Raw genomic sequence first — 9924 nt, 5'->3', positions numbered from 1 at the left:
AGAGTGACCATTAGGTTCTTGGTCACCTCTCTGACAAAGGTCCCCCCCATCGCTCAGTTTAGACAGGCAGTCATTTCTAGGAAGAGTCCTGGTGGAGTTGAACTTCTCATTAGGACCTTCAAAGCAGGAGAAATGTTGCTGTATCCTTCCCCAAATTTGTGCCTTGAGACAGACAATCCTGTCTCAGAGGTTAACAGACAATTCCTTTAACTTCATGCTTGGTTTGTACTCTGACATGCACTGTCAACTCTGGGACCTTATATGGCTGAAACATAACAAAATATGGAAAAAGTGCTGTGAATACCTTCCGGATGCAATGTACTGTACATTAGTTTTTAAACAAAGACACTGCCAGAAGAGCCACCAGTGTTTTTCTCAAATTTATTGGTTTGTGCACCTTTTACTCATCCATTGCATGGGTATTTTCAAAAGGTTTTATTATTTGTGAGAATCATTATTATTATTATTACCTCCACCAACAAAGTAGGCGGAGGTTATGTTGGTGGATACAGTGGATTTGTTTTGTGTGCGCGCATGCATGAGGCCGTGCGTGTGTGCGTGCATGATTGCACGAGGACATGCGTGCATGCATGTGTGTGCAGAGTGCAATGGTACCAACGTATGGAACCAAATTTGCACTCAAATGGAACAAAGCCAAACTCTAAATGCAATGCAACACAAATGGGATGAATTAATCTATGTTATGTGGCCTACAAAGCACCAATCAAATGACAAGGATCCACTCAGCCGTTATATAAAGTTTGCCTATATATCATAATAGTATCACCTATTTACACATAGCTCTGCCCTAGCCTTCCTGATAGTGCATTTTTCATTTTCTGGTTGTGTTTGTTGACTTTTGGTGCTAATTGCGTAACTTGTGCCAGCCTTCTTCATTATGGCCTGCAGTTAGGCTTTCTGTTTTTGCTACTCTGTTGGATGAAAACAATTTCATGCATTATAAATAAAATCTACGTACTTTGGCACAGCAGTATTTGGTTCCAGTTTATTCTGGGTAAGTTTATTGAATGTTGCCATGTGCTTTGCTGAGTCTTGTGTAATGCAGGTGACAGGTGTCACTCTGATTGGTTGATGTTGTGAGATGATGTGGAACATTAATTCAGCTCTGTTGTGCCTAGTGCTCAGATTGCCATTCAGAATATATACAAATGGATTTACACCATGCATCGTCACTACAGAGCCTCAAGGTAGGGTCTGATATCCTTGGAGCTAATGTAATCCTTGACAACCAATGTAATGGCAGTGTTTGAAATGAGAGATTACTTAGGGAGACTGGCATTATGAAGGATCATCAACTGTGAAACTATAGCCATGTGGTGTGTTTTGCTGATCTCCGTTTAGCATACATTTGCCTCAGTCTTATGTACCCCCTGAGCAAATGGACTGGGCCAAGGGATCACCCACCTGTCACCTGCCGGTAGCACGCAGATGGTTACATTTGAGAACTGTAGATGTTCAGACCTGCATGACCGAAAAGTCTAGTTCACCCGAATGGACCATGTATACGGTACCAAATAAGTTTAAACAACTGGTAAAATGTCTGATTCATATTATTGTGCACCAAAAATGAAATAGAGCCTACCCAAGTAGCAGGATAGCACAGTCGACTAAACAATGAACTCATTTCATGTTTTCTATAATTCATGGTAGTTTGACTGCCACTTTCCTGCTTCAGTTCTTTGTCCTCTTTGTGTTTGTTTTCCTCTTTTGATTTTGAAAGAGGAGTCATTTTCATTTGTCATTTATTTGTTTTTAACACTCTGCATATACTGCAGTGGGCCTCCTCAGATGGGGTGGTTGGGACTTCTGTGTTTCCCACATGACACAATGCATGAGGACTTTAGATATGAAACCCAGAAGCTAATTTAAATGTAAAAGGTAGACAAAAGCTTTTTTCCACATTATGACTCTTTTAATACTTGGCCTGCCCATGAGATGGTACAAATAAAATTATTAGTGCGCTTTATAATCACGGTTGCCCTTCCCTGATTGTTAAAATGCATTAACCCGATTGTGAAACTAGCGATGAGGCCATGCTGATGTTGAATCATCTGCTGAATCTTCACCAAGTTGTAAAGTTCAGGATGATTTGCTCATGCGGATCTGGAATGTAACATCCAATCCCTGCAAAGAAAATCAATATGATTTAATTAATGGCAACAGTGATAAGATGGATAAACTCACAGAAAAAACTGACTCCACCACATGTTACTCACCAACATCGGTTCTCATAATTTCACCAGTTGTTTTGTTGGGGGCCAGTAGCTCCCAGAAGGTACGGTCTTCTTTGTTCTCAGCCACACCATTCACACTTACCAGGTAGGGACCATAGTTTGGGTCTTCTTTGTAAGTGAACCTGTATGTTCAAACAAAAACCATTGTGAGCCATTATGATATCAATGTGTGTACTGTGAACCTCCATTCCCACCAGTATGCAAAGATGGACACACTTGATAGATATTGCACTCCTAAAAATGAGTGACATATTTGGAAGGGAGCTGAGTCCATCCAGTTTTGGAATGGGGCTCAAAATTGATGATGAAGCTGTCCAGCAACATTGCAACATGGTCTTAAATGGATTAGAGTTAAGAATATAATTAGGGTTAGGTTTTTTTTGTGAAATGTATAAAAATCTAGATATTTGAATCAAAGGCTTACTGGTTAGCATTGATGCCTCACAGCAAGAAGGTCCTGGGATCACTTTGTGCCTGATCCTTTCTGTGTGGAGTTTCCATGTTCTCCCATGTTCATGTGGATTCCCTCCAAGTGCTTTGGCTTCCTCCCACTTCCAAGACATGCAGATTAGGTGAACTGGAAACTTTACATGAGTTTGCATACAAGTGTTGTTGTGTTTGTCTGTCTATATAGGGCCCCATGATAGACAGGTATCCTGTCCAGGGTGTACCATGTCTCTTGCCCTATGACTGCAGAAACAGGTGTGACCCTTTATTGGAGTTACCAGGTATAAAAAATTAATCAATTTTGAGGATAGATCCATGAGGTGTTATGGTTAGGCACCACTAAGCAGGGTTGGACCCCAGAATGCAGGTAGCCAAGACATGAGATAAGGGCAAAGACAAATGTATTTACTGATTCCAAAGGTGGCAGTGATATTAGTGTCTATAGTGAAGCTGACAAAAACACTTCAAAGTGCAAAACATCCAAGCCTGACAGAGTGAAAAAAAACACAAGAAAAGCAACAGTCCAAAAGAGTCAGCGAAATTCACTTCCAAAAAGGAGATGATAGGAGGTAATGGACAAGCCTCATGACTGGCTGCAACTGCAACACTGACAAGACTGGAAATAATTGACTGGCAACAAACATAACCAAAGATTTAGTTTATATAACTAACAGATTACTAACACATGTAGAAATGACGAATGAAACAGAGGGGGCACGTGGGAGAAAATCAATAAGTGCACAATGATGAGAAAACAAACAGGCAAACTGAGTGGAAGAAAAAACCTGACCATGAAACATGAAACAACATCACCCTGGCAACCAAGCACGGCCGCGAACCAGGAACTAATGTGGATAACAGAAAACATCACAAGGCAGAAGTGAAAATCTAACAGACATGGAGCAACATGGGGGCAAAATAAAGACAAAACCACATGGGTGACAACACGCAGGGACTCAAGGGCAAGACCACACTGACACGGGGAACCAAGGACTGAATAAGAGCTGTAAAACATAAGAAGACAACTGAATAGAACCGGAGGGAAAGACAGCTCTCACACGACCCAGGGGACCACCCACACAGCTGACTGACAGACAAAACCATGAACAAGAGAACGCAGGGGAGTGGCCCAGGAGTGCAAGCACCCATGAGGTCAGGAACTGGGAGGAAAACACACATACCAAGGGAGACCACCAGAGCTAATGTATAATACAGTTAATGATGAATCTTCAGTAACAAGCAATGTTTGAGTGCTGGCACAGTCTTGCAGGGTGTGATGCCATTTTCACTGTCAGTTTATATTTTGAATATGTTCAGAACTTACTTGAAGCCTGCATTGGAGTTCTTCAACCTGGTCATTGCCCCCAGTAGGATCCCTCGATAAGCAATTTCAGTGCTGTAGTTCACCATGGGAATGTTCAATAATCTGTTCTTCACCACCAAATGAACAGGAAACATTTCAATCTCTGAATTGTAGAGACAAAAACAGCAGAGAAAAAAATTATGTAGCCAATACTTACATAGGTACATAGAATTTAGTGATAGACCTAATACTTTTATCCATCATGTAAATTTGGCAATGTATCAGCAGAATTAAACTTCACAACACTGACAGGCACACATGCACGTGCGCGCACACGCATGCACGCGCACACACACAATTAAGTGTATACGGTTCAGACTGCAGGTATTAATAAAGAAGGCACTTATAAGAGTGCATACTGCTGACATGTCTGCGCTTGGTTTCAGTTCAGAAGGTTCCGGGTTCAAATCCCACCCCTGCCACATTTCTCCATGTAATGTGGAGTTGCGTCAGGAAGGGCATCCAGCGTAAAACTTGTGCCAGTTCAACATGCAGATCGACCTTGAATTTGCTGTGGCGACCCCGAGTGCAAACAAGGGAGCAGCCGAAGGAACTTACTTTTACCGCTGACATGTCAATACATCTAGGAAACATTTTATATATATATATATATATATATATATATATATATATATATATATATATATATATATATATACACTCAACAAAAATATAAACGCAACAGTTTTGGTTTTGCTCCCATTTTGTATGAGATGAACTCAAAGATCTAAAACCTTTTCCACATACACAATATCACCATTTCCCTCAAATATTGTTCACAAACCAGTCTAAATCTGTGATAGTGAGCACTTCTCCTTTGCTGAGATAATCCATCCCACCTCACAGGTGTGCCATATCAAGATGCTGATTAGACACCATGATTAGTGCACAGGTGTGCCTTAGACTGTCCACAATAAAAGGTCACTCTGAAAGGTGCAGTTTTATCACACAGCACAATGCCACAGATGTCGCAAGATTTGAGGGAGCGTGCAGTTGGCATGCTGACAGCAGGAATGTCAACCAGAGCTGTTGCTCGTGTATTGAATGTTCATTTCTCTACCATAAGCCATCTCCAAAGGCGTTTCAGAGAATTTGGCAGTACATCCAACCAGCCTCACAACTGCAGACCACGTGTAACCACACCAGCCCAGGACCTCCACATCCAGCATGTTCACCTCCAAGATCGTCTGAGACCAGCCACTCGGACAGCTGCTGAAACAATCGGTTTGCATAACCAAAGAATTTCTGCACAAACTGTCAGAAACCATCTCAGGGAAGCTCATCTGCATGCTCGTCGTCCTCATCGGGGTCTCGACCTGACTGCAGTTTGTCATCGTAACCGACTTGAGTGGGCAAATGCTCACATTCGCTGGCGTTTGGCACGTTGGAGAGGTGTTCTCTTCACAGATGAATCCCGGTTCACACTGTTCAGGGCAGATGGCAGACAGCCTGTGTGGCGTCGTGTGGGTGAGCAGTTTTCTGATGTCAATGTTGTGGATCGAGTGGCCCATGGTGGCGGTGGGGTTATGGTATGGGCAGGCGTCTGTTATGGACAAAGAACACAGGTGCATTTTATTGATGGCATTTTGAATGCACAGAGATACCGTGATGAGATCCTGAGGCCCATTATTGTGCCATACATCCAAGAACATCACCTCATGTTGCAGCAGGATAATGCACGGCCCCATGTTGCAAGGATCTGTACACAATTCTTGGAAGCTGAAAATGTCCCAGTTCTTGCATGGCCAGCATACTCACCGGACATGTCACCCATTGAGCATGTTTGGGATGCTCTGGACTGGCGTATACGACAGCGTGTACCAGTTCCTGCCAATATCCAGCAACTTCGCACAGCCATTGAAGAGGAGTGGACCAACATTCCACAGGCCACAATTGACAACCTGATCAACTCTATGCGAAGGAGATGTGTTGCACTGCATGAGGCAAATGGTGGTCACACCAGATACTGACTGGTATCCCCCCCAATAAAACAAAACTGCACCTTTCAGAGTGGCCTTTTATTGTGGGCAGTCTAAGGCACACCTGTGCACTAATCATGGTGTCTAATCAGCTTCTTGGTATGGCACACCTGTGAGGTGGGATGGATTATCTCAGCAAAGGAGAAGTGCTCACTATTACAGATTTAGACTGGTTTGTGAACAATATTTGAGGGAAATGGTGATATTGTGTATGTGGAAAAAGTTTTAGATCTTTGAGTTCATCTCATACAAAATGGGAGCAAAACCAAAAGTGTTGCGTTTATATTTTTGTTGAGTGTATAGATAGATAGATAGATAGATAGATAGATAGATAGATAGATAGATAGATAGATAGATAGATAGATAGATAGATAGATAGATAGATAGATAGATAGATAGATAGATAGATAGATAGATAGATAGATAGATAGATAGATAGATAGATAGATAGATAGATAGATAGATAGATAGATAGATAGATAGATAGATAGATAGATAGATAGATAGATAGATAGATAGATAGATAGATAGATAGATAGATAGATAGACAGACAGACAGACAGACAGACAGATAGATAGATAGATATTTGTGTGTGTGTGTTTGGGGCCCAATCAATATAGGTCCTAAAAAGCAATACCAATTTTGATATTTAATGATTCTAAAATCTAATATGCTGTTATAACAACATTCTTTTCTTTTTTCTATAGAAACATATAGCATAAACAAAGATGAGAGGCAATATGCTGACCTGCATCAGACCGCTCTCTGTCTCATGCGGCTCTCTGCTTGACACGGAGATCTGTTGGGCTCTAATTGGTAATCTGAATGAGTGCTGTACAATAATGCCTCACATTCACCCCGATGTCAGGGTGCTGCCATACAAGCCACTCACTACACACCGGGAGTAACTCGGGGATTAAAGACCTTGCCCAAGGGCTCTTAGAGATTTTTCAATATGTTTTGAAAACTCTTAACAATGTTTGTGCCAAGAAATGTACTGCTCAGGGTTGATTCAGTGGCAGCATTGATTTTCTTATGTTGACATGAATATATTCTCATGGTGGTGCCAGAATTTGTAGTAAATTAGCAAATTTACTTGTAAAAGCAACATTTCAAGTCCCCTACATATGAGGTCCACATTTATTTCAACAAAGACATAATTTTTGTAATTTTGCTACCACAATGGATTTGAAAGGAAACAATCAAGAATTGCTGGTGGTGTTGTTTAGTGGTGTTGACCTTCAGCTTTAATTCAAGGGGGTTAACAAAAATATTACATTTACCATTTTGGAATGAACTGAACTGAGATACCAGGATCTTAAATTACACAATAGCAGATGTTCTACCCCTGTTGGTATTACTTGTGATTTTTTTTAAAGCTTAATATAGCCTGAAAACTATCCATGTGAGATTTACAGTGTGCTTTGCAAAATGTAAAATGACAGTAGTACATGATATAGACAACATAACAGTTTCATATGATTGATAAAACAAAATATTATAAATCAAACTAGTGCCTTATAAACTACAACAGGGGTCATTATAGTACATTTTTAAATCCCAATTTAAAGAGAAATAAATAATAACGAGAAAATAATCTTAAAATAATTTACTCTTGAAAGAGATGTGTCTATGTTCTATAACACAGCTGTTATATTAAAAACCACAAACATTTTTGTCTGAAATTCTGAGTTTGGAGCAACACTCTGACAGCTCTGATGTACAATACTCTGAAATAAATCTGTTTTAAATAAACTGAAACCTTACTGTCACATTGAGCTCCAGTAGTCACCAGCAGCAGGGCTGCAGAAACAAAAGCCAGCATCAACATCATGGATGTGGGACAAAAGAGTCAACTGAAACCTCAGTGCACCTTCACTACGACAGGGTTCTGTTATTCTGTTCTGCTGTTTGTACACTGGCCTGGCCTGTGTTGATTCAAGGTTTAATGTGTTGATTCTAGTTTGGTGGCGTGATAAAGATTTTCAAAGAGCATATTCAAACCCATGTTAATGTTCCATAAAGAAATACTGGATTAAGAGGTGAGGATTGTTGACTTTAGTTTTATATAACCAGGAAAGGCAAAGATACAGTATGTTATGTGCAATCACACATTTAATTTTCCACAAAAGTATATGTACTGGGATCTGTAAACAGTCAGTCCTATTTTGGAACTAATACTTTGTTTGAAGGACTTCAAAAGTTTTTCTTTGTGTTAGATACTGCAATTGTGAAAGAGGGGAGTGGTCCAAGATGAGGCCCCACAATACCCAGAAGCACTCCTCAGGTCCATAACTCTCCCAATCCACCAGATACTGGAAACCCCGGCCCCAATGATGCACATCCAGGAACCGGCAGGATCCAGTCCGGTAGTGATGGTTGATCTGTGGGGATGAACTGACGAGAGATAGCAACCGGTTTAATGTTCTTGGAGCCTGGATGGTAGGTAATAGTGAAACTGAACCTTCCAAACAACAGTGACCACCTGGCCTGTCTGGAATTAAGGCTTTTGGTTGACTGGATGTGATCTAAATTCTTGTGATCTGTCTACACAAAACAATTTACTGCTTTAGTACCTTCCAGCCAATACCTCCACTCGTCGAATGCCTCCTTGATCACCAGAGGTTCCCATTTACCCAGGTCATAGTTAAACTCAGTGGGAGACATGTACTGGGAAACAAAGGTGTAGGGGTGGAGGTGGCTGTCGCCCTCAGCTCTCTGAGACAGAATGGCCACGATCCCAATGTCGGAGGCATCAACCTCTACGACGAACTGGCAGTCCAGGTCCGGCTGGATGGTGATGGAAGCTGAGGATAAATGATGAGTCCAGAAGGCATGTTCAGCAGCAGGGGACCATCTGAAGGGTGTTTTGGGTGAAGTGAGTGTAGTGAGAGGAGTTGTGACCCGACTGAAGTTTCATATGAACTGGCATTGAGAGTTAGCAAAGCCAAGGAACTGTTGAACTTGTTTAACCGAGGTGGGTGCGCACCATTGAGTGACTGCATTTACCTTGGCAGGGTCTGGTTTAATTTGGTTCTGGGAAAAAAACAAAGCCAAGGAAGGAGATGGAGTCGCAGTGGAAATCACATTTTTCTGCTTTGACAAACAGATGATTCTCCAGCAAATGCTGGAGAGCCAGACAGATGTGGTCAATGTGGAATGTGAGACAATAAGGATGTCATCTAGACAAACCAACATGAACCAGCTGAGGAAATCACAGAGTACATCATTCACAAGGACTTGAAGCATGGCGGGAGCATTGGTGAGGCCAATGGGCATAACCAGATATTGAAAATGCCCTAACAGGGTGTTGAATGTGGTGTTCTACTCATCACCCTCCTTGGCTCAGACCAAGTGGTAGGCATTATGGTGGTCTTATTTGGTAAAAAACTGATGCCCCGTGCAGGGAGTTTAATGTCGAATCGAGCAGGTACCAATTGTGGACCATGATGGTGTTCAACCCCTGAAAAATGATGCACAGGCACAGGGTCCTGTCATTCTTGCCTACAAAGAAAAAGCCTGCCCCCACAGTTGAGGATGAAGGATGTATAGAACCTGCAGCCAGAGAGTCCTTGATGTATTTCGGTTTCCTCTCCAGGTGCAACAGATTGTAAAGCTGACTGGTGGGGAGAGACGCGCCCAGAAGTAAATCAATGGAGCAGTCACAGGGTCTATGTGGTGGAAGTGACAGTGCTCGTTCTTTGCTAAATACTTCTCCTAAGTCATGATAACAGGTGGGATTATTCGTGAAGTCCAGGGGTGTACTCACAGACTCTCTGGCACCATGACGAGGGGGCACCGAGGACTGCAAACACCTGAGGTGGCAGGCTTCGAGCCACCGGGTGATTGTACTGGACAGCCAATCCAAAACCGGGTTGT

At 41.9% G+C, this 9924-nt stretch overlaps 1 protein-coding gene across 1 annotated transcript; it reads right to left on the bottom strand.

Annotated features, from left to right (window-relative positions):
• Positions 1 to 1928: 1928 nt before the first annotated feature.
• On the bottom strand, positions 1929 to 7933 carry LOC117508473 (cobalamin binding intrinsic factor-like). The gene is made up of 4 exons (XM_034168249.1): positions 7813 to 7933; positions 4027 to 4168; positions 2238 to 2377; positions 1929 to 2145 (listed from the first exon to the last, which is right to left on the bottom strand). The coding sequence occupies exons 1-4, from the start codon at positions 7877 to 7879 to the stop codon at positions 2084 to 2086; spliced, it is 411 nt and encodes a 136-aa protein (XP_034024140.1). The 5' UTR covers positions 7880 to 7933; the 3' UTR covers positions 1929 to 2083.
• Between the last annotated feature and the right edge of the window lie 1991 nt (positions 7934 to 9924).

This window comes from Thalassophryne amazonica, chromosome 4 (assembly GCF_902500255.1).
Source record: "Thalassophryne amazonica chromosome 4, fThaAma1.1, whole genome shotgun sequence".
NCBI classification, from domain to species: Eukaryota; Metazoa; Chordata; class Actinopteri; order Batrachoidiformes; family Batrachoididae; genus Thalassophryne; species Thalassophryne amazonica.
The sequence above is the reverse complement of the archived record's forward strand: the minus strand, read 5'-3'. Positions and strand labels throughout refer to the sequence as shown.

What these genes read in the sequence shown, in the direction of transcription:
- LOC117508473 (XM_034168249.1), bottom strand. Translation starts at nt 7,879, where the DNA reads ATGATGTTGATGCTGGCTTTTGTTTCTGCAGCCCTGCTGCTGGTGACT. An exon ending in TACTGGAGCTCAATGTGACA is followed by an intron (nt 4,169 to 7,812) that starts GTAAGGTTTCAG and finishes TCTACAATTCAG; the next exon opens with AGATTGAAATGTTTCCTGTT. An exon ending in AACTCCAATGCAGGCTTCAA is followed by an intron (nt 2,378 to 4,026) that starts GTAAGTTCTGAA and finishes TTGAACATACAG; the next exon opens with GTTCACTTACAAAGAAGACC.